The 27,201-nt window shown below is 49.4% G+C and overlaps 10 protein-coding genes across 10 annotated transcripts; 7 read left to right on the forward strand and 3 right to left on the reverse strand.

The window, feature by feature from the left end:
- Nucleotides 1-1,666: 1,666 nt before the first annotated feature.
- On the forward strand, nt 1,667-5,330 carry C8Q69DRAFT_278222 (putative translation elongation factor eEF-3). Its single transcript, XM_028626876.1, has one exon. The coding sequence runs from the start codon at nt 1,774-1,776 to the stop codon at nt 4,975-4,977; it is 3,204 nt and encodes a 1,067-aa protein (XP_028484651.1). The 5' UTR covers nt 1,667-1,773; the 3' UTR covers nt 4,978-5,330.
- Nucleotides 5,331-5,867: 537 nt separating this feature from the next.
- Nucleotides 5,868-6,636, forward strand: C8Q69DRAFT_507382 (hypothetical protein; the record flags this gene model as incomplete). The annotated part of the gene is made up of 4 exons (XM_028632885.1): nt 5,868-5,933; nt 5,981-6,126; nt 6,181-6,244; nt 6,298-6,636. 4 exons carry the CDS (start codon nt 5,868-5,870, stop codon nt 6,634-6,636), a joined length of 615 nt encoding a protein of 204 aa, XP_028484652.1.
- A 1,875-nt stretch (nt 6,637-8,511) lies between these two features.
- Nucleotides 8,512-10,106, forward strand: C8Q69DRAFT_507383 (phosphotransferase enzyme family protein; the record flags this gene model as incomplete). The annotated part of the gene is made up of 3 exons (XM_028632886.1): nt 8,512-8,712; nt 8,770-9,148; nt 9,199-10,106. 3 exons carry the CDS (start codon nt 8,512-8,514, stop codon nt 10,104-10,106), a joined length of 1,488 nt encoding a protein of 495 aa, XP_028484653.1.
- A 712-nt stretch (nt 10,107-10,818) lies between these two features.
- Nucleotides 10,819-11,861, reverse strand: C8Q69DRAFT_528146 (hypothetical protein; the record flags this gene model as incomplete). Its single annotated transcript, XM_028633666.1, has 3 exons — nt 10,819-11,667; nt 11,715-11,726; nt 11,783-11,861. The coding sequence occupies 3 exons, from the start codon at nt 11,859-11,861 to the stop codon at nt 11,225-11,227; spliced, it is 534 nt and encodes a 177-aa protein (XP_028484654.1). The 3' UTR covers nt 10,819-11,224.
- A 1,035-nt stretch (nt 11,862-12,896) lies between these two features.
- On the forward strand, nt 12,897-13,668 carry C8Q69DRAFT_498818 (hypothetical protein; the record flags this gene model as incomplete). The annotated part of the gene is made up of 3 exons (XM_028632305.1): nt 12,897-13,219; nt 13,283-13,428; nt 13,488-13,668. Exons 1-3 carry the CDS (start codon nt 13,154-13,156, stop codon nt 13,666-13,668), a joined length of 393 nt encoding a protein of 130 aa, XP_028484655.1. The 5' UTR covers nt 12,897-13,153.
- A 131-nt stretch (nt 13,669-13,799) lies between these two features.
- Nucleotides 13,800-15,260, reverse strand: C8Q69DRAFT_278315 (glycosyl transferase family protein). The gene is made up of 3 exons (XM_028626878.1): nt 14,981-15,260; nt 14,480-14,915; nt 13,800-14,417 (listed from the first exon to the last, which is right to left on the reverse strand). Exons 1-3 carry the CDS (start codon nt 15,045-15,047, stop codon nt 13,931-13,933), a joined length of 990 nt encoding a protein of 329 aa, XP_028484656.1. The 5' UTR covers nt 15,048-15,260; the 3' UTR covers nt 13,800-13,930.
- Nucleotides 15,261-16,038: 778 nt separating this feature from the next.
- C8Q69DRAFT_278375 (hypothetical protein) lies at nt 16,039-17,835 on the forward strand. Its single transcript, XM_028626879.1, has 2 exons — nt 16,039-17,674; nt 17,728-17,835. Exons 1-2 carry the CDS (start codon nt 16,163-16,165, stop codon nt 17,752-17,754), a joined length of 1,539 nt encoding a protein of 512 aa, XP_028484657.1. The 5' UTR covers nt 16,039-16,162; the 3' UTR covers nt 17,755-17,835.
- An 827-nt stretch (nt 17,836-18,662) lies between these two features.
- Nucleotides 18,663-19,583, reverse strand: C8Q69DRAFT_418411 (putative snRNP and snoRNP protein). Its single transcript, XM_028628364.1, has 3 exons — nt 19,405-19,583; nt 19,109-19,341; nt 18,663-19,036 (listed from the first exon to the last, which is right to left on the reverse strand). The coding sequence occupies exons 1-3, from the start codon at nt 19,424-19,426 to the stop codon at nt 18,911-18,913; spliced, it is 381 nt and encodes a 126-aa protein (XP_028484658.1). The 5' UTR covers nt 19,427-19,583; the 3' UTR covers nt 18,663-18,910.
- A 1,774-nt stretch (nt 19,584-21,357) lies between these two features.
- On the forward strand, nt 21,358-22,058 carry C8Q69DRAFT_278402 (hypothetical protein). The gene has a single exon (XM_028626880.1). It carries the CDS (start codon nt 21,484-21,486, stop codon nt 21,964-21,966), a length of 483 nt encoding a protein of 160 aa, XP_028484659.1. The 5' UTR covers nt 21,358-21,483; the 3' UTR covers nt 21,967-22,058.
- A 686-nt stretch (nt 22,059-22,744) lies between these two features.
- C8Q69DRAFT_507389 (nonsense-mediated mRNA decay 2 protein) lies at nt 22,745-26,731 on the forward strand (the record flags this gene model as incomplete). The annotated part of the gene is made up of 8 exons (XM_028632887.1): nt 22,745-22,763; nt 22,827-22,871; nt 22,940-25,062; nt 25,118-25,409; nt 25,463-25,620; nt 25,674-25,952; nt 26,004-26,309; nt 26,363-26,731. The coding sequence occupies 8 exons, from the start codon at nt 22,745-22,747 to the stop codon at nt 26,729-26,731; spliced, it is 3,591 nt and encodes a 1,196-aa protein (XP_028484660.1).
- Between the last annotated feature and the right edge of the window lie 470 nt (nt 26,732-27,201).

Consider the following 27,201-nt stretch of genomic DNA (forward strand, 5'->3'; position numbering starts at 1 on the left):
GATGCATCTGGAATCTGGAGAAAAGGGGGCCGTCAACACGACCGTGCAGAGTTCTTCTCGTGTTAACTAGACACCCTAGTAAAGCCTGGGAGATACTTCGATAAGCACGATAAGGGATACCTAGTAGTGATCCCCAGCCCAGCTGCATCGAGCAGTTAGCGGGATCTCCCTGTCACTTTGGTCAATCATTCGTACTCTACGCAAACAGGGATTCCATTCTCAAGCGGTGAGCAGGGCTGTTGTGTTCCAAGGCTGACCGCAACTATTCCTTCATGCCATAGGCCCTGGAAACTCACAAGTCAGGAATCACGAAGTGGCGGTCATAAATTTCCCCCCTCAGTTAACTAGACGGGCAGCTCCTTCATTATTATTACGAGTGCAGGCATGTGTCTGGGCAACTTTTCCTTCAACAAGCCGCCAGCCATAACCGGCGTTACCAAGGCAGGGAGAAGGGCTTTTTGGCATGAGCACCTAGAACGGACCGAGTTTGTTTCGCTCCCCAGGTTTGGTAGTCCTCGAGAGCATCGCTCTAGATCCTGGAGATCCAGACGAGCACACCTTAGACTACTTTTTCCGGACATGAGTTTCTGTCGGCCGAAGGTTAATAAACATCTTGTACGGACTATGGTAAGCAAACATGACGAAGAGCGCGTAACATTCCCATGGCGCTCCAGAGTCTAAAGTCGGGACAACAGAGTTTTGATCCGAGAAGTCTGCGCCACCGACTCGGGACGGTCGATCCCAGGGTGGCGACAGAAATAGATCGGGTCCTGGGGAACTGTATGTGTTGTTAGAAATCCATGTAGCGTTGTTAAGGGGGTTACAATGCCAGATGTCCAAGGTCCAGTCCAGCCGTTCAGGGCGGATCAAGGGATAGACAAGGATGAAGCAGGGATTGGGCCCAACACATCACTTTCATGACTGTCAAGCGGTCGCCGACACATGCAAGCGAAATGGGGTGAGATTGGCCGGGCAGAGGGCTCCGTAGTTCACAGCACCGCCGCGTATTCGACAGTAGAGTTGTATCCGACCTATGGTATCAGGTATTCTGACGGAGCAGCAGTTGTGAGCTTCTCCCCAGACACCGTAGCCACTCGGAACCAAGAATGACAAACCAGCAAGAAAAAAAATAAAATTCCTTTTTTCCAACCCTTTCGCTCCGTAGATCTTCCAGAACGCGCTGGTTTTTCGGCGCTGACAGTATCTGATTCCCAATATCCGTCTGTCTCCCCGCCGACGATTCGCCTGAACGGCAGATGGTGGCCAATCAGCGACAAGGGATTGTGGCGGGCGGTCGTGTCCATATCCGGACTAGCGCCGACAAGGTTCTTCGCCACCAGTGACCAATCGGGTTTAGCGCGGGACAGCGAGAAAAAAAAAATTTCCTCCTGCTGGCGAGCGGTTGGGCGGGCGAGGGGCCACACAGCGATAAATATCTTTGCCAGCCCGCGCACCCCTCCTTTCTTTCCCATCTTCCTCTCTCTCTCCCATATTTCCTCTTTCATACCATACAGAGGCTTTGGTCCTCTTGCTGTTCTCTTTCCTTGTCTTCTGCTTAGACAGAATAGATCTCGTACCGGCCGCTTAGAGCGCATTCTGCGTCGAGAGGACGCAGTCACCGTGGGCCGCCACCTTATCATCGAGATACCCGGATAGAACGATTTTTGCACGACCTCGTCGCATCTTTCTATCTTTCCCGCGCTCTTAATTTCGCCTTTTCATACCATTTCTTCTTCCGACGTTATTCAAAAAGTCGCCAAAATTTCGTCCAAAATGCCCGCCGTCGACGTTTCTTCCGTTCCCGCCGTTTCTGGCAAGGAGACCGCTCAGTCGGTTGCCGTGCTCGAGGATCTCCTCAAGAACCTCAGCGTCTCCAAGACCCCTGATGAGGTCAACGCTGCGACCAGCAACATTGCCTCTCTCTTCAGCGGCCCTATCGACGAGAAGGTCCTGCCCGCCAAGGCTGTCGAGGCCTTCAAGAAGCAGCTCGCCAACAAGAAGGATGCTGCTGCCCGTGAGCACGCCCTGGAAGCCATCCGGGCTATCGCTCAGGAGCCCAACCTGGCTTCTGGTGTCGAGCCTTACCTCGTCAGCCTGCTGGGCCCCGTTCTGACTGCCGTCAGTGACAAGATGGTTCCTGTCAAGAACGCTGCTCAGACCACTGCCATCGCCATCGTCAAGGGCATCAACCCCAACGCTGTCAAGGCCGTTCTGCCTCCCATCATCAACTCTCTCGCCACTGCCCAGAAGTGGCCTGAGAAGATCACTGCTCTGGAGGCCATCGAGGCTCTCGTCGAGAGCGCCCCCGTTCAGCTGTCCTACCGTGTGCCTGACCTGATCCCGGTTGTCTCCGAGTCCATGTGGGACACCAAGCCCGAGGTCAAGAAGGCTGCCTACGGCACCATGGAGAAGATCTGTGGTCTGATCGTCAACAAGGATATTGAGCGCTTCATTCCCGAGCTCATCAAGTGTATCGCCAAGCCGGAGAACGTCCCCGAGACTGTCCACCTGCTGGGTGCTACTACCTTCGTCACTGACGTCCACGAGCCTACCCTGGCCATCATGGTTCCTCTGCTGGACCGTGGTCTCGTTGAGCGTGAGACCGCCATCAAGCGAAAGTCCGCCGTTATTGTCGACAACATGTGCAAGCTGGTCGAGGACCCCCAGATTGTCGCTGCTTTCTTGCCCAAGTTGATGCCCGCTCTTCAGAAGAACTACGAGACCCTGGCCGACCCCGAGGCCCGTGAGAAGACCAAGCAGGCCTTGGACACTCTGATCCGTGTCGGTGATGTCAAGGACGGCAAGATCCCTGAGGTTTCCAAGGCCGGTGACATCGCCACCGTCTCTGCTATCCTCAAGGAGATCCTTGAGCCCAAGTTCAAGGCTGTCATTCCTCAGTCTGAGTCCATCATCGACTACATCGCCGCCATCGCCGGTCAGCTCGTTGATGAGAAGAACAACGAGGTTGTCAGCTGGACTGAGAACACCCTCCCCTACATCACTGCTCTTGTCGGCGAGAAGGAGGCCAAGCCTATCGCTGAGGCCCTCCGCAAGCGTGCCGCTCCTGGTGCTGAGGCCGAGGATGAGGTCGCCGAGGACGAGGAGGAGGGCGAGGACCTCTGCAACTGCACCTTCAACCTGGCGTACGGTGCTAAGATCCTGCTGAACCAGACCCATCTGCGTCTCAAGCGTGGTCAGCGTTACGGTCTTCTCGGTCCCAACGGTTCCGGAAAGTCCACCCTTATGCGCGCCATCAACAACGAGCAGGTCGAGGGTTTCCCTAAGAAGAGCGAGGTCAAGACTGTCTTCGTCGAGCACGACCTGGACTCTGCCGATACTGAGCAGACCGTTATTGGCTGGACCATGAAGAAGCTGGCCGAGGCCGGTGTCACGGCCGACCAGAAGACTGTCGAGGACAAGCTGGCCGAGTTCGGTTTCCTCCGTGAACAGTTCGAGAGCCCCATCACCTCCCTCTCTGGTGGTTGGAAGATGAAGCTGGCTCTTGCCCGTGCCGTCTTCGAGGAGCCCGACATTCTCCTGCTGGACGAACCCACCAACCACTTGGACGTCAAGAACGTCGCCTGGTTGGAGCAGTACCTCATCAACTCCCCTTGCACGTCCATCATCGTCTCCCACGACAGCAAGTTCCTGGACAACGTCATCCAGCATGTTATCCACTACGAGCGCTTCAAGCTTAAGCGCTACCGTGGTACCCTGAGCGAGTTCGTCAAGAAGGTCCCCTCTGCTCGCTCTTACTACGAGCTTGGTGCCTCCGAGATGGAGTTCAAGTTCCCCGAGCCTGGTTTCTTGGAGGGTGTCAAGACCAAGGCCAAGGCCATCGTTCGTGTCACCAACATGTCCTTCCAGTACCCTGGTACTCCCAAGCCCCAGATCGAGAACATCACCTTCCAGTGCTCGCTCGGTTCTCGTATTGCCGTCATTGGTCCTAACGGTGCCGGAAAGTCTACCCTGGTCAACGTCCTGACCGGTGAGCTGATCCCCACTTCCGGTGAGGTCTACCACCACGAGAACATCCGTATTGCCTACATCAAGCAGCACGCTTTCGCCCACATCGATAACCACCTCGACAAGACTCCCTCCGAGTACATCCAGTGGCGTTTCCAGACCGGTGAGGACCGTGAGACCATGGACCGTGCCAACAAGCAGGTCACCGACGAAGATGAGAAGGCCATGGACAAGATCTACAACATCGAGGGCACTCCCCGTCGTGTCATCGGTATCCACTCCCGTCGCAAGTTCAAGAACTCCTACGAGTACGAGTGTTCGTTCGCCCTGGGTGAGAACATCGGCATGAAGAGCGAGAAGTGGACTCCCATGATGACCGCTGACAACGCCTGGATTCCCCGTAACGAGATCATCCAGACCCACGCCAAGATGGTCGCTGAGGTCGACCAGAAGGAGGCCCTCGCCAGCGGTCAGTTCCGTCCCCTTGTCCGTCGCGAGATCGAGCAGCACTGCGCCAACTTCGGTCTCGATGCTGAGCTTGTCTCTCACTCCCGCATGCGCGGTCTGTCCGGTGGTCAGCGTGTCAAGGTCGTCCTGGCCGCCTGCTCCTGGCAGCGTCCTCACCTGATCGTCCTGGACGAGCCCACCAACTACCTCGACCGTGACTCTCTGGGTGCCCTGTCCAAGGCTATCAAGTCCTTCGAGGGCGGTGTCATCATCATCACCCACTCCAAGGAGTTCACTGAGAACCTCACCGAGGAAGTCTGGGCCGTCATGGATGGTAAGATGACCCCCTCCGGTCACAACTGGGTCCAGGGTCAGGGCTCCGGTCCTCGTCTCACTGAAAAGGAAGGCGATGGAGAAGTAAAGCGCGATGCACTCGGAAATATCATAGAAGAGACGAAAAAGAAGCAGAAGTTGTCTTCTGCTGAACTTAGAAAGAAAAAGAAAGAGAGGATGCAGCGTCGGAAAAGGGGCGAGGAGGTGTTCTCTGATGAGGATGAGTTCTAAAAAACCAATTTGCAGCACGATTAACGGAGTTATGGCTATGTTTTGACGTTTTCTTTGTTTTTGAAGCTTTTTAGATAGAAAGTTCACGATAGCGGTAACTATCGGCAGAATAAAATCACGTGATGCAATTCAAAAGAACCATTATGTCGCAAGGCAGTGCAGAAACTAAGTACCCGTCGTATCAGGTGCCTGGCTACTCAGCCAATCCGTGTCAAGAAGTAACTGCATTCTGTAGCTGTTTGCCTATGTGCTTTCTATCGGTTTTGTTGTCTTACTCTTGTCTGCTTTTGCTTCTAGGTACCTACGTTTATTCTGATCAAGAGGGGTCTGGCTTAGGTACCGTAATTGCGACTTCTACTCTTTCCTTTCCACTAGACTGCTTAAATCTCAACCATCGTCATAAGGATTTAAAGACACGGAGAATTGAGCGGGGGATTTGAATGAAAAGTAAATAAGGCCGTATGCGAGCAGATCGAAAAGATTCTCTTTGTTGAAAAATCCATTGCGTAGCTTGGCTAGGCATCATTGAAAGACATGGCTATATTCCGTTTTCCTGTCTAACCTCTGATCGTTTGTATGGGGATCTTCTTTCGTGTCCCGAGTCCTGGCCGCTCATCCATCACCCCCTGACCTACAGTGGTTTTGATCGTACCTTTTTCATCAAAATACCATCGATTCCTGCCTACTTGACTGTGAGTTCATCTGCTCTATTAAGTTCACTAGCTTATCACTTGTCTACAAGTGAGTTCGAGTTACCCTCCCTTACCTCACTGCCTCTTCAGGTTTATCAAGGTCTCACTTCGTCTCATCAAAACTTTGCGTCGTCTCATCGGTTTCATCATTCTTGTGTCCTTGGAAGGTCCTAACCCGCTGTAGATAAATTGCCAGCTATGGAAGACCACCAGCTTTTGAATCACAGCAACAGCGCACGTTTCTTCCATTGGCGCTATCGAGAGGTATGGACGAGAGTGACTTTCGTGGCCAAATATTAACATGGGCATAGGCCGAGAAACTCTTAAACAACGGGAATGAAGAAGATGGCGACAAGGCAGAGGAAACATGCAGAGAACTTCTGCTGGAAGCAACGCTTCCACTATATATCCGCGCCCGATGCCATACTTTACTGGCTGTCTGCGATGGAAACTATCTGTGAGACAATCTGCCCTTGACCCAAGTCTACAGCGTTTCTTCTGACATTATCAGTTACCACGCACGGAAAGCTCTCCACCTCTACCAAGAGTTTGCTGCTGATGAACCGCACCTAAAAGTATGGCAAGAGGGTCCCTTTGAAGAGTTCGCTGCTGATGAACCGTATTTAAGGTATGGCAAGAGGCGAGCGAGGCAATGAAGGAAATTGTTCGAGTTGCGGAGGAAGACTGGGAGAAAGAACATGGCACGATCCCTCCTGACAGCACTGAAATAGGATCAGGCGCTGGGGCTGAAGCTCAAGCTGGCCTATCTACGAGGAGCTTAGGCGAATCGACGAAAGGGCCTCTTGCAAGCCTGCAGCGCACTACTCGTGTCGGCCGTCAAAAGACTGATGAAACTGCTACAGCCAGTGCTTTCAGTAGCGGGGATATGGAGACCTCGCCAGCTTCATCTCACGGGATACATGAAGCCGCCAGGATGGATTCAGATGAGCAAAGTGGCACAGAGTAACCAATCAGGTGAGGGAGGTATCCCGGCCTCCACGCTTAGCGGACGTGTCTCTGGCTATGTATCTACTTGCGGCCTGTCTTATACAGCTTAACTGTGTAGACTTATAAAAGTTGCCCGCGGGTAGAAGGGGTTACTATCAGAATAAGAAAGAGAACCACGATAGGGCTGTCTACTGGGTCGAGCCCGACGTAACATAATCCACCCCCGAGTTGCTCAAACCCCCAACTTGATCAGTGCCGTATTCATACAAATCAGCCAAATTGGCAGCGCAATATCTTAACCACAAAGCTAATTAGAAGGGCTAATCTTTGGAATATATGTAGTATATACCTTATAAAGTATATATCTTCATTTTTAGAGACATTATTTTAAATTTCTTTCGAGATAATAATAAAATGCAAAACTTACAATGGCAGTTTGTATTATCTGGGGAATTAGAGACTTTTAGATGAAATCTACTGAATAGATATAGATAGTATCGTGATATATTATGAATTCCAAAGATTAGCCCTTCTAATTAGCTTTGTGGTTAAGATATTGCGCTGCCAATTTGGCTGATTTGTATGAATACGGCACTGATCAAGTTGGGGGTTTGAGCAACTCGGGGGTGGATTATGTTACGTCGGGCTCGACCCAGTAGACAGCCCTATCGTGGTAGTCCAAAATGACCATGTACTCCTAATTTAGTAAACGTCAAGGTCAAAGATACGAAGATAGGAGGATTTCTCTTTGGCGCATTGTTAACCGCATCATTAGCAAGACTTTATCATCTCAGCAAGACAAGCCGACGATGCGATGTCGACCGACAGATAGAACTATCTGCATTTGGCTAAAGGAACAGGTCAACAGGCTTATAGAGAATAGAGAAGGTCTGTATTATGGACTGCGGTGAAGTACCTTTGGTGGTCTCTATAACCTCCTGTATTTTAGGCACTTAGTCGCCCCTCCTAGTGAGGTTATAAATGCAGACTTCTTCCACCCTCCAATCGTCCTAGTAGACAACCAAAGCCATCACATGTAATGAACCTATACAGGTAACTCTACTAAAAGTAAATCATCTATACCTCCGGCTCCTGGCGTGACCAAGTAGGAGTGAAACCATGAAGACCGTCCATACAATTGGCCCGCTTGAAGCGCTGATGGAGTCATCGTGCATCTGGGTGTTGGTGCGCCTTACTTCGGGACTATCAGGCTCAGAAACAAGAGTGCTTAGGGATGGTGAGGCACCTTTGGAGAATACGTGCCTCGCCATTTTTTTAGCAGTTTACGAGGACATCCAGCATGCCGGCAGTCTGGAGCACATGCCTCTAGATTAGGGACCACAGGCTAACTCTTGGATACCTAATCACGTGATATAACATAGCGACAGTGATCAGCATCGTCGCTGACTGTACTTGATCTTCTTCCACAATCCGCGTACCATCATCTCTAGGTTTGCACGGCAGAGGTAAAATTTTCGAATTCTCTCTCGGTTGTCTTTGATAGATCGATAATGTGATGACCGTGAGGTTGAGTGCTACGTGATTTTCTGAAAGGCATCATCGGAGGCATTAGGAGGTACCTAGGTAGGTACCTTGTTTCTTGGAATATGTGCCAAACTCCAATCGTGCGTCTTCGGTGCCAGATCCCTAGTATAATACCAAGCCGAAGGCAACTCTACCGCTCAATCTCGATAGTTCCAGCACTGTCCTACCATCACTCTCCCACGAGCATAAGTTCTTCCGAGACAGGTAAGCACATCCATCTGAGGACGATTCAACGCACCACTCACCCGTACCAGACTGGAATTCTAACGATGAATTCTTCAAATTCACACGTGGCCGCTTTATTGTAGATGAGGCAGAAAATCTTCGAAAGCGAGAGATCAGGTTCGACATGAATCGGCTCGCGCGTGTCGCTGCAGACTCGGTCGGCGCCTCTCGATGCGTTGCTATCAAGAAGTACCCTGACGGCATGTACAATAAAGCATTCCTCATGTCCATGGATGATGGCAGAGAAGTCGTAGCCAAGGTTCCCAACCCGAATGCTGGTGCTCCACACTTTACTACGGCTAGTGAAGTCGCTACAATGGACTTCGTATGTTTATTCTAACTCTGTCCACAGCAAGTTTCGCTAACACGACTGATTTGAGAGGCCAGAAGAGTCCTTGAGACACCGGTACCTCGCGTGTATTCATGGAACTCGCAAGCCGAATCGCACCCTGTTGGGGCTGAATTCATTATCATGGATAAAGCTGAGGGTGTCCCGCTGTCTCAAATCTGGGGCACCTTAGCACTACCCCAGAAGCTAGAAGTGCTTCTTGCCATGACACATCTCCAGAAGAAATGGCTGAGCGTATCGTTCTCACATTACGGCAGCTTGTACTACACAGGAGACATGCCGCCACCAGCAGGTAACCACTACATCAAGGATGGTAAGGTCATCAGGGATTCAGAATTTGCTATTGGTCCGGCTACAGGCCGGGATTGGTTTGATGCAGGTCGGTCGGTACTGGGCATTGAGAAAGGGCCATGTATGTCGTGATTTGTATCATTTTCGTGCAGCCCGCTAATAAGTTCGCAGGGGCTTCTCTAACGCAACATCTACAAACAGTCAGAACGCGAGAGGTCAAAGCAATTCAGTCTTTGAAACCGCCAAAACAGATTGCCTTATTTTGTGGTCCAAAGCTCTATCGCCCTGATAAAGAAAAGAAGACAACTGCTCTAGAATGGTACCAACAGGTTGTCGATGCCCTTATCCCCCAAGACACTGCCATAACCAGACCCTGCCTCTGGCATAATGACCTGCATGATGACAACGTCTTTGTTGACCCACGTGATCCCGAAAAGATTTCGGGTATCATCGACTGGCAGTCTTGTCCCATCTCCCCCCTCTTCAACCACAACCCCGATCCAGCCTTCCTCGACTGGGATGGCCTTGAGCCTGAGACGCTAGATTTAGCACCAATGCCCAGACTCTCTGGGCTTTCCCCAGAAGAACGGTCTGCGGCTGTACACGAGTATACCATGCAAAACGTGTTAATTGCATGGCGGAAGCTCATGCTTTCCAAGAACCCAGACCTATATCGAGCAGTCGAATTCCGAAAGACGGCAGCGTACGGATTGATGTTTCTCGCTCACCGGATGTTCGAGTATGGCGAAGCGCATTTCCAATCGCTTATGGTCGATCTGAAGGACACATGGGCGGATTTACCTGCAGTGACCAACGATATCCCCTTCCCATATGATTTCTCCGAAGAAGATCTCGAACGTATCAAACTTGACAGCGATAGTGCAGTAGCAGGAACTGAGCTTGTTGCAGAGGTCAAAGAGAGGATGGGCGATTTGTGGCCAGACAAAGGCTTCATCGAGCACGAGCAATACGACGAATGTAAAGCTGCGCTCCATGAAATTAAGGCACAGATACTGGAACAATTGGCTGAGACTGACGAGGAGAGAGCCGAATATGAACGTTATTGGCCGTTTCAATGATTTCTATTTATCGAGGCAGTGGCATGATCGTGAAGAAATGGTAACAGAACTAGAAAGACACTATCTGTCTTCTTTGCCTCTATATCAAAGATAACCATCCCAATAGTTCTCGGGTTTTCTACCCAGCCCGGGTAGTTTCTCAGGTCTGGGAATGAGAAGGCGATTGGCTTGTTTTGGGGATCGAATTGTATTTTTATGCCTTTTGTCGGGTGCGGACCAGAATTTATTGTGATATGCTCGCTGGGAAGTGCACGGCGTTACGGAACGCCTTTGGGAATTTGATAATAGAACAGAACTGCTCTCGATTGCGTGATTCCCATCTCTATACCCGACCGATTCAACTAGCAGGGGCCTTGCACGGTGCCGTGATTCGAGAAGTCGTATATCCCGATCACTCCCAGTCCAATCAGAATCATCCAAGAGAAGTTATTCCCCAAAAGTCGACCAAACATTATCCGTAAATAGAAATTGATACGGCTTGATGGAGTTGCAATTTGATTATAGACATGTGAGCGTGCCGCAATAACCAATACGAACCGTCAGTAAATTACTGCTCCTTGGAGCTCTATGCTTCTAAAAGTTAAGCATCGCTAAATATAGTAAATCTCAAAGGGGAAAAAAAAGGAAGAGAGAGAGAGAGAGAGAGAGAGAGAGAGAGAGAGGGGCTAGTATTAGGATGTGCATGTCATCTTCGATCGGTTCGCAAAGTATTCCCCCTAGAACTAGAAGCAAGCAGGCAATTTAAGGTGTTCAGGTCAGACTATGCTTCCGTGCTATTTAACATCCGACGCAATTATGTTAAGCCAAAGCCCTCTCAATCAGAGTAAATACATAGGAGCGAAAACAGACAGTAAGACAACAAAACAAATGAAGAGAACATCCAACAGCTATGGTCCCAATTGTCGCAAAATGCAATCACTTCTCGAGAGGGATCGGCCGTGGAGTAGCAAGTGACCTGACCTAATATGAGGTGTAGCGTCAGATAGCAGAGTAGTTGCTGCGCTACTTAAGCAGTGGTATCCATGACCTCCTTTATCTTAGGCACTTAGTCGTCCCGAAAGATGAAAATGAAGAAAACAAATGCAAGAAACCCCGAAAAGAAAAGTCGTCTCAGTCATTTACTCCTGGCCCTCGTCCTCATCGTCGCCAATCTCACCACCTCCAAAATCGTCCTGGAACTCATTCTCCGTCTCCTTTTCTTTCTCCGTAGCTTGAAACTCTACTTCTCGAGATGGATCGTACCACTTGAGACGGATGGAGATGTTCGCAATGTCCGCGACGATTGCTTCGCATGTTTCTTTGGAGAAGTCTTGCTTGGCCATATTCGAGAGGTGAGTCTCAAAAACAACATTATTCAGAGAGTCAACCCGGTCCGCGATGCTGGACGGTGTGATCGTCGTCCATCCCGTCCTTAGCTGTTGTCCGTGAGATTTGTGTGCTACCACAAATCTCAACGGATGTCTTATGTAGACAGACAATGGCAACTTGAGAAACTCGGAGTAGTCGGGCTCCGCGGCCTGCAATATAGCTTCTAAGTATAGTGTTTCGCAAACATCAATTTCTATAGTGAATTAACAAGATTCAAAGACCTATTAAGAGAGACCTTACGTTTCCACTTTCCTAAAAATATGTCAATATAAGCATATTCCAAAACATATATCTTGTGGGATACTTACTGTTACACAAAAGCCACATCCGATACGTCCTTTCAGTGAACAGGGCCCAACACATCCACCAGCACCAGTTCGCTGGCATTTTCAGGTTGTGGAATGGGTATGGAGAACCATTATTACCTTGAGGAATTCTTGCATTGAGATGCTTCTCAATGTTCTCGACAAGATCGAGGATTCGGTCTACCTCCTCCGGGCGCCAATGCTCTCGCACGGCAAGTTCTCTTTGTGAATATATATGTAGATCCGCTTTTCTTTAGGTTTGTATAACGGTTTCCTGGAGGCCTATACTTATTATTCGCGGCACGATCGGCGGCGCGCGAAGGACCGACACGATCAGGGGTACGGTCGGCTAGCATCTGTGCCAAGAGGCGATCAAGCTCAGACTCACCGGACGGGTAGAGGTGCCCGAACGACCCTCGCGATCGGACTCAGGCTCAGGCGCTTCGGAGTTCTGCCAATATGTTAGTGGCTGTATGACTGTAGCGAACGTGCTCTCTTGAGACAGGGTGACAGGATTCCAACCTGATGAATGTCATTCATCCTTAATATGAGGTCTTCTTGTTCCTCTTCCGTTCCCCTGAGCGACTGGTATTGTTTGATGGTGCCAGTACCCCTGGGATGAAGAGATTTTTCATCATATTTAGGTAGAAAGCTGTGATGGCATCATTCCCCTCAGTATATACCCATACTGCTAGTTGACTGCAGTGTATGGAAATACTGCTCAACAGATGGACGAAAAGCACCTCGACCAGGATTTCCACTTCCTTCGGCTCCGCTGAAAATATCCCTAGTAAATTAACTGAATTTTCTAGAACTAGAGACTATATAAGTTCTGGAGGGCACCCAGACATTTTGTTCTCAATATAACAATATAAGGAAGTGAGGAAGTGAGGAAGTGAGGAAGCTAAAAGGTATATATACGAAATGAATATGTTCGTTTCTGGATCTAGAACTACCACAATCTGCCTCTTATACTGTAGAGCAGTCTCCCGCATGCGACTGTCTTCTTTGATACTTCACTAGTAGAAAGCGATCCGCTGCAAGTGAAGCCGTATACTAGTTTCGGGTGAAGTAAGAGTTGCTATAACTCAGTTGATATCAGCGGGTAGTTGCCGACTGTTTGATAAGTTCAAAGACCAAAATGATTCACGGCGAAGAATTAAAAGGAATAGCAACAGGAAACCTGGTGGAGACCCCCGCAAATTGCTCTCTTTGTTCTTTGTCTTCCTTTCACTCGAGGGGCGGAGAAGTTCTACATTCATTGGACAATTGACTTCTGCGACCCTACCACTTTCACATCTCCTAAGCATTCATCACTGAGAGACTACTTTCCTTCTCTGCAAAATTCAAACCGCTAGAGCTGTTCAATCGAATATGGAGGACGATAAGATTACTCACCTCAGCAACGCTGCTCGTTTCTTCCACGCGCAATATCGAGAGGTCAGGATACTCTACAGAGTAATTGTACTATCAAGAATGGACACTGATACGAGTGGGTAATAGGCTGAAAGGCTTATAAACAGCGATAATGAAGAAGATCAGGATAAAGCGGAGGAAATCTGCAGAGAGCTTTTGTTGGAAGCGAGGCTTCCACCTCATGTCCGTGCCCGATGCCATACCTTACTGGCAGTCTGCGATGGGGATTATCTGTAAGAAAATCTGCCCTTCGTCTTCCCTTCACCCAAATCTACAGCGTTTCTTCTAACAGTACCAGTTACCACGCAAGGACAGCTCTCCGCCTCTACCAAGAGTTTGCTGCCGATGAACCGCACATAAAGGTGTGGCAAGAGATGGCAGAGGCAACAAAGGAGATTGTCAAGGCTGCAGAGGAAGATTGGGAGAAAGAACACGGCACGATCCCGCCTGAGAGCACTGAAGAAAAGCACTAGGGGCTGGAGCTATGTCGACTAGACACGTATAGAGCTAGAGTCAACCCCATGCTGAAAGCTTGTTTCATCATTTTTATTATGAATCATGAGGTGAAGACAAGATAAATACCATAGGCGTTCTTTTATAGAACTAGTATTCACCAAGGCAATTGTGGTTATGTATCACCGGCTTCTCTATGCCGGACTCATACCCCTTGCGTGGGAAGAGACCCTTGTTCACCTGCATCGTACGGGTAATCTGCTCTAGCTCATATAGTAGATCTCAAAACCCGTCATCGAGTCCCTTGCTCTTCTCATCTTGATGTCTCTCATCAGTAATTTCCCACCACCAAGAATTTGCCCCATCTCGATCCTTGGCTGCGTCTCCTTCGCCTCTCCTGACCTCTTCACTCTCGTTCCATGGCTTCGGATTGAGAAGATAATGGATGTTCTTCACATTTTCATCCCTCCATATAGCATCATGCACACCCTTCCATCGCATCGTCTTGAGCGCGTTGTAAATATACGGTAATGCGACCCACCGTCCAGGGAAGGCGTCCGCAAGTAGCGACTGGTCGGCGAACTCGTAGTTCTCCGTCGACGATGGATTAGATAACCGTGCGAGGATAGTGTCATACACTTTCTGTGAAGGGTTTACCACCTGTAAGCCTCCATTTGGCATAGCCAGACCAGCGGTGGGCGATGGTCCGGTTGTTTGAGCAAGTTCCGGATCAGAATGCAGAGTCGTGTGCGCGCAGTTCTCAGGTATCCTAACGGTTCCAGAGAGTAAGATTGCCAACGGTCTGCTTATTACAAATAAAGCAGTACTCACCAGTCTTTAGGATAATGCGGTTTCTTCAGCGGATTGCAGACACACGCATGGGTCGCAGCAAACACACGATTCCCCGTCCCACCAAGCTCAGGAGCGTCCAGTTCAAGTTCCATCAATTCATCCATATTTTGCAGCGCCATCATATCACTATCCAGCTGTACCACTCGCTCATACTGGACGAGCGAGAAGGGTGTGAGCTTGCTCCAGCAGTCGTAGAATCGAGCATCGTTGCTGTAGTCTTTGTGTGCTGATGGCAGAAGATAGGGAATGCGCTGCTTGGGTATCCTTCTAGCATCGAGCGCAGCGTGACCTTCAGGAGGGAAAGTATCCGTGTAGAGTGCGACTAGGGGATACTTCGATCCGACTTTCTTCAACGAGTAGTCGAGCGTAAGCAGGCCGGGGAGGTAGGCGGTGTTGGTGATTAGAGTTGTCCATACTGGGTCTTATCAGCATTCCGCAGGGGATTACCAACGTACGGATGGCTGTTCTGGAATCCCATACCTTTCGTTGCCTCCGTGGCCTTGTTATCTTGCCTGTTAGTGGTAGTCATGGCGGTTGAATTTCCCATTGCGGGGTAGTCTTCGATGTTAGTCAGGTACCCTGTCACCCAGGTTGCTCAAGTATCCCGCAATTGAGCCTCAGGAGAACCGCGAGCAGCTTCTAGAGATGTATTTTCTATCAGTGTCACCGCATGGTAGGACAAGAGCGTCGTGGCATCGACTGATAAGAAGTAGCGCTGATGGTATCATCAAGCGATAGCGGGGTCCCAAGAACTAACCAAGATCCCTAAGCCATTCAGTCAGCAAGTACACTTGCCGATGGGAGCCATGTTTAGGCTCGGTTCGGAGTTAACGAAAACACGCGTTGGTTAGAGCTGAAGGCTGAAGCAAGACTGCCAACGCCTGTCTAATAATAATGTCTATCATCAAACTGCACAGGTGGGGGTTACGATACATAACTGAATAATACTACTAGTCTTACCCTAGATCGCGTCCTAACTAGTTAATCCTGCATAAACTGACATAAGCAACTCGTATTCAAAGGAGGGATGCATCACGTGATGATCGCGTCGACGCATGATGTCAGGTGATGGCCCGTTGTCGACGCGCGGCACGTGATCTATAGAAGGGACGCGGAGAGCGCGCATTTGTATGGTGCAAGGACGAAAGGTCCCTAATGGCATGCATGCTCATAAATGTTCATTTCCGGCGTTCCCTCAGCTTGCGAAGCGGTCTTTTCAGGGCAGTGTTTCGAATTGCCACGCCCTCGCGAAGCCCGCGGTGGAGCTCGAGCCCTCGTGGGCGGCTGTAGAACGCGTCTCGGGCGAGCAAGCGTGCATTTCCGCGGTAGGAGACGAGACGAGACGCACCGCTACTGCAGACATTCCTCCACCACTCTCGCACCCTTTTCTTTCAATGCTTCTCGTCCTTTCTGACGCAAGAAAAATTTCTCTCTCCCAGCCTCCCTTGGTTCCTTGGAGGTCCTATTTCTCTCTTCCTTTCCCATCTCTCTTTTCTATTCAATCGTGTCTCTGCTCTCGTGCCCTCTGTTTTCTCTCGGGATCTAGATCCCTACACGACCCTGACACGCCTAGATTGCTTTGGTCCCCGTGAAAAAAAAAAACATAAAAAGCTCTATATAGCTTCTATTCGAATACAACAGGTTTTTCCTTAAGCTTGCAGCATGGAGTCTTCTCCGATCAGGGGCAGTACTGCGGCTGCCGTGGCCGGCAAAAAGCGTCCTGCATCCTTGCTGCCAGCCTTCGAGCCATTGAGCTCCTCGCCGTCTCTTCCTCGACCTCAGAAACGTATGGCACGCGACGATATATCGACCTATCCTACCCCAGTACCGACCTCGTCAACCCATATCATGTCTTCGTCTCCGCCACGAATTTCCATGTCACGTCCTGCGACACGCGGTACCTTCTCGTCAGTATCAGAACGCGTACCCCTTTCTGCGGTGCCCACGATTATGCTCCCTGAGTCTGGTGAGACGATTTTAATGGGGAGATCGAGTGCGTCGTGCCACCATCAGCTGTCTGTCAATCGATTGATATCAAGGGTGCACGTCGAAGCTACCTATAAGCCAGCTCCCAATCCCTTCGACAGAGCAAGCATTGAAATCAAGTGCACCGGCTGGAATGGGATAAAGCTTCACTGTCAAGGAAAGACGTACGATTTGGCAAAGGACAAGACATTTAAATCAGACATCAAGGATGCGGACGTTATGATCGATGTGCATGACGCGCGGGTGCTGGTCCAGTGGCCACGGCCAGAGAGAAAGGAATCCGGGTCAAGCTCGGACCAGACTTGGGACGAAAATTCGCCCCGAAGGAACTCTCAAAGCCACCGTCCATTCCAAGGTAGTCCGCTCAGAGAACGTCAACGTCTGGTCTCCCCGGTGTCCCCAACCCCTGCAGTCCAGGCTCTCATACCCCCTTCCTCTCCACTACTTCCTCCAAGCCGTTCTCACAATCCCGTAGTGGTCTACGAAGATGCACAGTCTCCTGTCCGTGAAGCAGCCCACGAGAATTCCCGCACAGCATCGCAGAATTCACAGATTGCTTCAGACTCTGTAAATGGAGTTCTTCGGAGCTCCCAGTCCAGTGACTTGAGTGACCTGAGTAGATCCCCAGATGACTTCTCTGACCATGATGAGGAGAATGACCCCATCATTCATTCATTTGGGCCTTTCGGGGAGAACATATTACCTCGAATGGCTTCCTTCCGCGCTGGAGGATCCCCGCCATTGCCTCGCTCACCCCGTCCCCGATTTGAGTCTCTCAAGCGGGAGCAGACTACCCAGCCGTCTGCTTCCAAGGCCGAGGAAGCGCAGTCTGAACCCCCAGAAGATGATGAGCACAGAGCAACCATCCGGAATCATGCAGTTAACCAGCTAGCCTTCTCGCGTCTTTCTTCCACCCCTTTCTCGACGATCTTGAACAACTTTCCTCCCGGCATCTGGAAGAGAGATAGCCATAGTGACAAGAACGCCTCAAAGGCTGAGATCCGAGCCATTCTCGATTCAACGAAGTGCATTGGCAAGGTTCAGCGTGAAGGCAAAGATGCTGCTGGCAAGCCTCTCGAAAGCGAGTACTATTACATCCCTGACTTCGATGACGACGATATGAGGCGGGAGGCTGTCGTGAATGATCTGAGGAAGCCTGGTCTCCGCAACTGCAGAAAGCAGCACAAGGTTTGATTTTCCAGGTTCGAGTGATATTTCATTTGCTGACGGGTCTTTTGCAGCAATACTTTTGGCGCAAGCCCAAATAGATGGGTTCGGCCCGGTTTTAATCCCGGTACCCTATTACATGCACGGGTACTATTTTGTTAACTTTCTTTCTACTACATAACCTTTTTGTGCTATTAGGACATCCTTTTTTTTCGCATAGCGGCGTGTGGGCATACCCCTGTTTTTATTCCCCTTTTTGATATATGTGGGTGGTTTCTGTTTTCCGATTCTCTTTCCGTTGCGTTACCAAAAGAACTGCCTATGCAAGATCATGCTTGAACCAGGATCGGGTTGATCTAGCAGCCTGGCCAAGTCAAACTACACAACGCCTTTCTGTCATCTTACTAAAGATGGCTTGCAACATGGCGAAGAGATACTCTCGCGAGTCCCTCCTACCCCATTGTTTTTGATTACTGGGTTTTTTATGTATGGATTTCCTTTGTTCATAATGTCTCTGAGCAAGTTATGACACCTATGCTTCCCAAACGACCTCTTGATGCCCATTCCCGTTAACCCACCCCCCTTGCCTTCAAAAAAGACCCCTCGTCGCCCAATATTTGCCTGTACATAACTTTACCTTGACAGCCTGGTGGACATAGATGTACGTCTAGTGGAATTTGAATGACCCGAGTATGACTTAGTTAATGACAGTGGATTTTGACATTGGTAGCGAGTCTAAATACATTTACAGAGAAGCATGTAAGTTCTCATCTAAAAGTCCAAATAGGTGCTTCTGCAAGATTTGAGCAGAGCATATCTCGATATGATCTACTAGAATGTGACAGGAACAATCAACGTGGGTTGAGTTGTATCCTGCAAACGACTCCTTTGAGAATGCTAGTTCGAGTTGCAAGGCGGCATACATCTGCGGAAGTTCATACTAAGTAAGGGAGTAATTGTTCGCGTTTGAGTCTTCGCCACTCCCTATTTGACCAGTATTTTCGTTGTCGATCTTCTCCTTGCACGCCGTATGACCAGAGAACATCATTACGCGGATTATATTACGGCCATCATATCACATCCAAATGATTTATATTTTTTTCTTCTCTGAAAACAACTCATAGACCATGTACCCCCACCTAAGCAAACTCCCCCGCTAACACCAGCACATCACGCCTAACATCAAACGAGAACTACTCGCAAGTTCGACACTCAGATGCCACTTCAACGGTCGCGATGGCTTCAGCTTCCAGCACCTTAGATCATCAGTCTCTCGACCTGGTTCTTGACGGCCTGGATCTGGTTGTTGAGGTCGGAAGCAGCGTTGGTGGTGATAGAGCAAGCGATAACGGGACGGCTCACACCGCACGCACGTCCAAGAGCCTATATTTTTCCATCTGTTAGCAGATGCGCGAATGAAGATACCAATATGACGGGTCTCAGCAGGGGTATTACCATCTTGCTAGGGACGTAGACGTAGGGAACGTTCTTGTCCTCGCAAAGCAGAGGCAGGTGGAGGAGGATAGCGAGAGGAGTAGTGTCCGCAGCGAGGATGACGATCTCGGAGACACCACGGTTCAGGGTCTTCGTCGCTTCGTTTGCTCCCTTCTTGATCTGGCGGTAGTGGGAGCCCTGCTGGACGAGGTCAAGGATAGTCTGGGTCAGAGCCTCGTCGGCGACGGGCCACGCTGTGAGAATACAAGTCAGTATAAGAACCAGACCCTCCACTAAAGAAAATGATTGGAACGTACCAGCATTAGCCTGGTCAGACATGGTTGTCAAGAGTTGGATTCAAAGAAGAAGTTTAGTCGAAAGGTTCACTGCCTCTGCAAATATCTGGCAATGGCTCGCCCTTCGCTTTTGGATGTGGTTGTTCGACGGAATGTGGTAGTCGTTTAGAGATCGGGACGTTCAAAAAAAAAAACCTATCGTCGGCTCTAGATCTGTCGGTCCGTTTGTTTCTCCGAGATCCAAGTGCCGTTGACCTTTTGTCACGTGATGGGCCGGGCTTAGTGCGTGGAGCGGTTAGATTGCTTTGGGTTTAGTCTTGCGGATCGTTGCACACCTTAAATCTATGCCGCAGGGCTCAATCTCGAAGCATCCAGTATTTAACCTACATTCTAACGAACATGCTTCTGGTATCCAAAAGTAACTAAGAGGAAAGTGTAATATGTGAAGCTGTATGAGATTTCTAAGCGTGTCCCTTGCAAAAAACGGTTTGAAGGCGGCTTGCACGTTCCTTACTCTGAGTCACGTGACACTACTATCCCTTCTAGGCAGCTTCTGCAAACAAAGAACTTCCATATATTCCAGAATAACATTACCATTTTTAACGGGGAGTCCAGATGGCGCAGTGGTTACGAAAGTAATCACCGCTCCATCTAGCTGGAGGCTTCCTGTTCGAAACGGGGTCGGCGCGAAGAAACTGGAGCAGAAAAAAATGCTCTGGCTAGTACTCGACGCCATAACCCCGGAGTAAAACCCTGCCCGCCAAAAGCAAGGTGGGGTTTTCGTAGCACATCAGATTCCCTATAGGAGCGGCTGATGTGTGAGCTTTTTTGTATCTCGTTTAACCTGAGTTGATTTCCTTTTTTGGAAGTTAGATAGCGCAATGACATAAAGTTGCAGTCTTAGTAGATACAAGTTTAGTCTATTCTAGATAAAGAATAGCTATCTTTATCTCTTGTTCGCGTGATTTACATACCTTAGTTTTACTCGCAGTATGCCTTATCTTTTGTATACATCTTGCAACTCGATGCTAGGGAGTTAAAGAAGAAAACTTACGAACTAAGCGATTAAGCCGATATTAACTAAACAGAGATGTATCATTCCTCATGTAATGTATATTTCTTATGCACCTATATTTGCCTCTGTGCGAGCAATATCTATCGAGTCTGAGGTTTACTATCACTCGTTTATCTGGAAGTGGAGTTCACTACAAGGCTTTCATAAATATCGCGAAAGACTCGAGACAAATAGCTATCTTACCTGCTTAAGGGGATAGATTATTACATTATAGTGGCGAACAATATCAGAAAATATGTGCAGTTGCCTAGAGGGTTACTCATGACAATAAATTATGTACTTGTACTGTATTCGATCTGCGACTATTCCCTTACCGGTCTTACAAGATACTATACATATGCTTTTCTCATATTACATGGCCAGTCCACTTCAAATCAGGTAAATTATCAGACACACATTAGAAACATCTAATTATTCGCAATTCAAGGGAACAACCCCTGCTTCTTCTGGGAGACTCTGTAGAGCGTATAATGCGACGACAGTATCCGGGGCGGAAAAGACCTGGCTAGGAAGACAAACATACGCTGCGCGCAGCCAGTCAGTTTGTATCTAGATGTGTCATGGCGTAAAAGCGAGGCGATGTAGCTGTTCGATTGTTCAAGTACATAGGTATATTTACTCGTGGAAGAGGATTTTAAAGGTGGATTTGATCCAAATGGCAAATGAGTAAATATCCAGTTATGACATGCCACCAAAATCCTTCGAAACGTATCGCAGAGTATACTCTGGAGACAGGATGATGTCAAGGTTAACCTGGTATGGTCCGCTTGCATCTTGGGTCAATTCAGCCTGTTTCATGACCATGCCCATGATATCAGTATGATCTTCCAACAAATCCATTCGATCCTGATTCTTATTGTGAGAGGCTTGTCATTTACCGACAAACCGGTGTATATGTGGTGTGGCATAGCGACTCGCTTCAATACGTCAGCGTACATCTGCATAAGTTGCCACACGGATCTGATAAGCATCACAACTATCTTCCACATCGAAAAAATAAGAATAAGCCGCCGTTGACATTGCGTATGCCACTAGAAATTGAAGATAGAGCACGTGATTGTTGTTTAAGATATCATCATAGCTTTTCCATCCTCGATTGTGGCGTTTTTATAGCCGAACCCATCACCGTCAATTGCGAAGCACAAGACACAAAACTCATTGTTATAACGAGATATCACCTGCTCAATATATACTCCAAAGCACCTTTTCTATACAAGATGACGTCCACTGGTCACAAAAGCCCATTCTCTGAGGAAGCGCCGGTAGAAACGATCCTGCTCCCCGCCGGAAGAGCTGACACCGCGGACAACGGCCCCTCACCCACGGAGCCTACTGGCACTGCACCCTATCCATCATCTCGAGGGACGGAAGACAGCCCTTGGAAACCATCCTTCAGCCGACAGCAAAGCTGGAACGAGCAAGATATGAAGCATCGCTTCCAGGAAAGGCTGCTCGGATCTGAGAGGGGCAGGGAATCCGGCTTCACGGAAGCCCAACGCAGTGGATAGCAAGCGACGAGAGGAAATACGACTCAGCCAGAAACTATGAAATCGTCGTTGGATTTGCCCTGCTGCTGCGATCCAGGATATTGCGCAGGACTCCATTCTAGTTCCTGTCCCGCATGACGACTATTTCACGTGGTTCCGAGCTCCGTGCGACAATGGACGAGGCCTGCCTGACGAGGAAATGAAATGATTTATGATCACTATCAAGCACACGCGATTTGCTCCTTTTCCTTGCCTGATTCTCGCTTCATCGATCGGCCTCTGTGCTCTTCACAAGTAGTTGGAGATCCCCGACTGGTGCGGACAGGAGTGGAGAAACATGCGTTGCATTGGAATGTGCCTTCTTTGTATACGATTTAATGTAGTTAGTTAGTTAGTCGCTTTATGTAATTATCTGGGATATCGATTCAACTGTAATACTGTTTGAGTTTAATATTCTGCCTCGTAGATGAACCGTTCGGCACGCTGAAAAAGCTGGGGTGATATGTATCGATAAACTCCGCGGTGTACCCGCCGCCGTCCCAGACCTCAACCTCGAGGAAACCCACTCCGCCGCAACGAGCTTCTCCTTGCACCAGACAACTCTCTTTAACGCACAGGGACAGCTGTTGCAAGGAAGCAACCCGCTCACACTCTTGCCCTGTCAACAACAGCGAGCTTCCATTCCAATGTGGCCCGCAAGTCACATATGCTATTTCCTTTCATATTTACTGGAAGGACCTTACGACGACTGAACTAAATCCTGCAACGCGACTCCAAAACGCGACAGTGAGGGGCTACCATGGACCGAAAGAGAAGGCGTATGTTCTCTTGTCGCACTATCTTGACCTGCCGTTTGGGACTAACTGACTGGACTGATACAGGGGAGCTCCGCGATCTGAATGCGAAAGCTTGGAGTGGCGAGACCGGTATGACTCTCGTTCGAACTGCACCTCCCATATACCCGCCTAAAAAACTGACACCTTTACGTTGGCAGACATATTCCCGGTCAGCAAGTCGCTTGACTCTGCGTTGAAGAAAAATACGGCATTTATCAAGCGCCTCCGAACTGGAATCACCGCTTCCGCACTTCCCACTTTTCTGTCGGACATTCGCACCCTGTCGCTGCACAAATACCTGTCTGAGATCATCTCAGCCTGCTATGAGGGACTTTGCAAGCTCAAGTCCCCCGGCGAGGTGGCTGCCGGCGTGGATATCGTCAGTGCTCTCCACCAGCGATTCGGTCCCGACGAATTCACGAAACAGATCGGTTGGCTATTAGGACGAGGTTTGAGTAGCCCGGATAAGTCTCAGTTAAAGGCGCTCAGTCAAGAATTGCGCGACAGAGAGGAAAAGGAGCGTCTATCGAGACACAGAGTTTTGCTCAGGGTTGTTACGGAGCTTTGGCTGGTGGGGGTCTTGAAGACTTTGGATGATATTGAAAAGCCGGAGGACGTGGGTGTCAAAAGTCTGGATGGAGCAGTCGCTGCTGCGAAAGCGGGCGAGGGCTCCGTGAAGGCCAAAGCACCACCATCGGTACCGAAGGGAGATCAGGACAAGGAAGCTGAGCCGTTCCCTCTGGAAGTTCTAAAGGATCTTCTCGGGCATGACCGGGAGCACGCAAACCTGCCACTGGCAGTGCTCTTTGTAAAAAGCTTCAGCTGGGATATCCTTGGAGTCAAACCACCTGAGGAGGGAAGGAAGACAGTTGAGACGGATGGTGCCACGGCAACTACGGCACCCGATACTGAAGCTGGAAACGAATCTGCTGCTGATTCAGGTGCTGATGATCCTCCGCTTACTCCAGAGAAGTTACAGTTGCGGTTCAAGAATATCTTGAACCGCTACCTAGAGGATGTCAAAGCTCACGTTATACGCGACCAGAAGTCCCTGGCAGCTCAAAGCCGCCGTAATGCAGAAGCATACGTGAAAAGTGGTGAGATCTTTGAAGACCGCCAAGCAAACTTCGAAAAGCAAAGCAAGGCCCATGAGAAGCTCGTTGCGAATACGCAGGTCCTTTGCGAGGTTCTTGGAGCTGAGATGCCTGATCTGGTCGAGAAAGAGGCAACTGATTCGGGGGGCAGCGGAAATATTGGTCTCGTTAAGACAGCTGAATACCTGCGTGGCCTGGGAGATGGAGCGGGTATTTGGGAAGATGAAGAGGAAAGGCGCTTCTACGAGAACCTGGTCGATCTCAAGGGCAAAGTTCCCGCTATTCTGCTGGAAGATGGCAAGAAAAAGAAAGGCGAAGCAGACGACCAGACAAAGAAGAAAGCGGAGGCCGAACCAGCTACAGATGCCTCGACAGAAAAGCCTGAGCCATCCAGCCAAGCTCAGCCTACCGAACCGAAGCCTGCAGTGGTGGACGATCAATCTACAGCCATTGCCAACAAGACCGTGGGTGCCCAAGTCGATGCGCTACTGGCAAAGCTCCCTGAACTCCAAACAAAAGATCAGGTCGACCAGTTGGCGCTAGACTTCTGTTTCCTCAACTCCAAAGCATCCAGAAACAGATTGATCAAAGCAGTTCAGGACGTTCCTAAAGGTCGCACTGATCTCTTACCTCTCTATTCGCGACTGGTGGCCACGTTGGGACAGCATATGCCAGATGTGACTCAAGGCTTGATTTCTTATCTCGATGAGGAATTTCGCAGTCTCCAGCGCCGGAAACAGAAAGAGTTTTTGGGCCAAGTTAGAACGATCAATATTAGATATCTGGCGGAGTTGACAAAGTTCGGTGTCGTACCTGAACATGTTATTTTCCACTGTTTCAAAGTCAGCCTCGACGACTTCTCGCGGATGAATATCGAAATTATCGGCAACCTCCTGGAGAACTGTGGTCGATATCTACTTAGGAACCCAGAGACTTCGCCTCGAATGGCCTCGTTCTTAGAAACCCTTAGTCGGAAGAAGACGGCAACGCACTTGGGACAACAGGAACGGATGATAATCGAGAATGCTGTGTATTACGTCGACCCTCCACAGCGCCCAGCTATCCAACAGAAGGAACGCACGCCGATGGAGTTATATATCCGCAAGCTGATCTATCTGGACATGAACAAGCGCAACTACACGAAGATACTGAAGTCCATCCGGAAGCTCCATTGGGAAGAACAAGAGGTAATGAATGACATTGGGTCATGAGTCAATAGGCGTTTCACTAACTTCCGAAAAGGTCGTCAACATCCTCGAGCGAGTATTCAGCAAGCCGGGGAAGGTGAAGTATGGTAACATCCATCTACTTGCGATCCTTGCAAGCGCATTATACCGGTACCACCAGGACTTCGTTATCGGTATCGTGGATAATATCCTGGAGCGTATCACGTTGGGTCTGGAACAGAACGACTTCAAGTTTAATCAGAAGCGCATCGCTGAGGTCAAATATCTTGGAGAGCTGTACAACTATAAGATGATTGATTCTCCAGTCGTGTTCGACACTCTCTATCGGATAGTAACATTCGGCCACGGTGGGTTAACATTCAGGATATGCTCAATGTCCCATAGCTTACACATGGTACAGAAGGCGGTACTCCTACTCCTGGCAAGATTAATCCCCTAGATATGCCCGATGATTTCTTCCGAATCCGCTTGGTGTGCACGTTGCTGGATACATGCGGTGTCTGCTTCGATCGTGGATCTGCAAAGAAGAAACTAGACTTCTTCCTGACTTTCTTCCAGGTAGGTCCTCTTGTGATGATGACGATGGTAGTATCTTGCTAATGACAGCAAAGTATTACATCTACACCAAGGATCCGTTGCCGATGGATGTCGACTTCCTCTTGCAAGATACATATTCCTTGACGCGACCCCAGTGGAAGATCGCCTCTAATCTGGAAGAAGCTACTCGTCTATTCGGAGAAGCAGTCGCCCAGAACTACAAGCTGCAAGATGCTGACAAGAATGCTGAACCTGAGGAGGATGATCTGGAAAGCATAGGGTCTGACGATGGTCTCGAAGACGACATCGTTCCGGAAGCAGAAGAGGACCAATCCTCGAGTGAGGAGGCTGAGGTGAGCAGTTTGCTGGCTGGGGCTTGTTTGCAGGTACTGATAGGACACCAGGCCTCTGGCGCAAATGCGGAGCAGAATGAAGACAGCGAGTCTGAAGACGAAGAACAGATCTTTGTCAAACGTCAAGAAGAGGAACGCGATCCCGAAGCGGAAGCAGATTTCGATAAGGAGTTTGAAAAGATCATGGCAGAGAGTCTTGAGTCGAGAAGGTTTGAACGCAAGGCGATGTTCGATGTGCCCCTACCCATGAAACGACCTGGGCGGGAGTCTTCCACTACAGATAACCCTGAAGGCTCCCAGGCACCGCCCAGCACGATGGCTTTCTCCCTAATGACCAAACGGGGAAATCGGCAACAGGTTCGGTCGAATATTGTGATAGGGAAGCTGGCTCCTTGGCTAATTCAGTACAGACTCGAACGATTGATCTACCCTCGGATTCTAGCTTTGCAGTTGCGATGAAGAGCCAACAACAGGCGGACCGTGAAGAACAGCAACGGATCAAGAACCTGGTTTTGAACTATGACTTGTCGATGGACAATGACAACGATGGTGAAGACGACCTTTCATTGGACCCACTTCTTCAGAGGAACCCAAATACTAAAGGCATTAAAGGACTTGAGAAGCGCAGTTCTCACCGCGACACCCGGATCGATAAATCGAGCTCGAGCCGCGCCGCGTTCCGGTCGAGAAAGCTACAGCTCAGCGACGTTGACTGGTATGACCACAAAAAACCCGGATCTCGATCTTCTGTACCCAAGGGCTCAAAAACATATGGCTAATCAACGATGGGCGCTTGTCGTGCCCGCTATGCGATAATATAGGACCTGAGGTTACCCCCTGGACGAAATAGACGTATTCTTACTGTCTCGATACGAGTATCGATTTACCTTTTTCGAGAAGGCAAAACCCTCAGTCATTCCTGACGAGACTTGCTCTGTGGTACACGACAGCCCGTCAACAGATGCAGGGGCCAGATCTCCACTGCTTCTATCACCGTGGATAAACGCCCTTCGGTCACGGCTCTGCTTACCCTCTGCAGGATGCATGCAACTTCGCGGAAGACTATCGGGGAAAACCGCCCGTACAGCCAAGGACGAACAGGAGATCCATAAGGTCCGAAAAGCAAGCGCGGTGGCAATGATCAAGCTCAATAATCATCACACTGCGTCAACTGTCCATGTACGGGAGACATCGAATCGCAATATGAACAGTTGATTACATGCCCTAGCTAGCTAGTGGAGTCTGATTA

This window comes from Paecilomyces variotii (assembly GCF_004022145.1).
Source record: "Paecilomyces variotii strain CBS 101075 chromosome Unknown C8Q69scaffold_6, whole genome shotgun sequence".
In the NCBI taxonomy this organism is placed as follows: domain Eukaryota; kingdom Fungi; phylum Ascomycota; class Eurotiomycetes; order Eurotiales; family Thermoascaceae; genus Paecilomyces; species Paecilomyces variotii.

Excerpts from the sequence above, each read along its gene's own strand:
- C8Q69DRAFT_278222 (XM_028626876.1), top strand. The coding sequence starts at position 1,774 with ATGCCCGCCGTCGACGTTTCTTCCGTTCCCGCCGTTTCTGGCAAGGAG.
- C8Q69DRAFT_278315 (XM_028626878.1), bottom strand. The coding sequence starts at position 15,047 with ATGGGAAATTCAACCGCCATGACTACCACTAACAGGCAAGATAACAAG. Across the intron at positions 14,916-14,980 it reads GGCCACGGAGGCAACGAAAG|TATGGACAACTCTAATCACC; the intron begins GTATGGGATTCC and ends GATAAGACCCAG. Across the intron at positions 14,418-14,479 it reads CCGCATTATCCTAAAGACTG|GATACCTGAGAACTGCGCGC; the intron begins GTGAGTACTGCT and ends TGGAACCGTTAG.
- C8Q69DRAFT_278375 (XM_028626879.1), top strand. The coding sequence starts at position 16,163 with ATGGAGTCTTCTCCGATCAGGGGCAGTACTGCGGCTGCCGTGGCCGGC. Across the intron at positions 17,675-17,727 it reads ACTGCAGAAAGCAGCACAAG|CAATACTTTTGGCGCAAGCC; the intron begins GTTTGATTTTCC and ends GGTCTTTTGCAG.
- C8Q69DRAFT_418411 (XM_028628364.1), bottom strand. The coding sequence starts at position 19,426 with ATGTCTGACCAGGCTAATGCTG. Across the intron at positions 19,342-19,404 it reads GTCTGACCAGGCTAATGCTG|CGTGGCCCGTCGCCGACGAG; the intron begins GTACGTTCCAAT and ends GTATTCTCACAG. Across the intron at positions 19,037-19,108 it reads TCTACGTCCCTAGCAAGATG|GCTCTTGGACGTGCGTGCGG; the intron begins GTAATACCCCTG and ends GGAAAAATATAG.
- C8Q69DRAFT_278402 (XM_028626880.1), top strand. The coding sequence starts at position 21,484 with ATGCCACTAGAAATTGAAGATAGAGCACGTGATTGTTGTTTAAGATAT.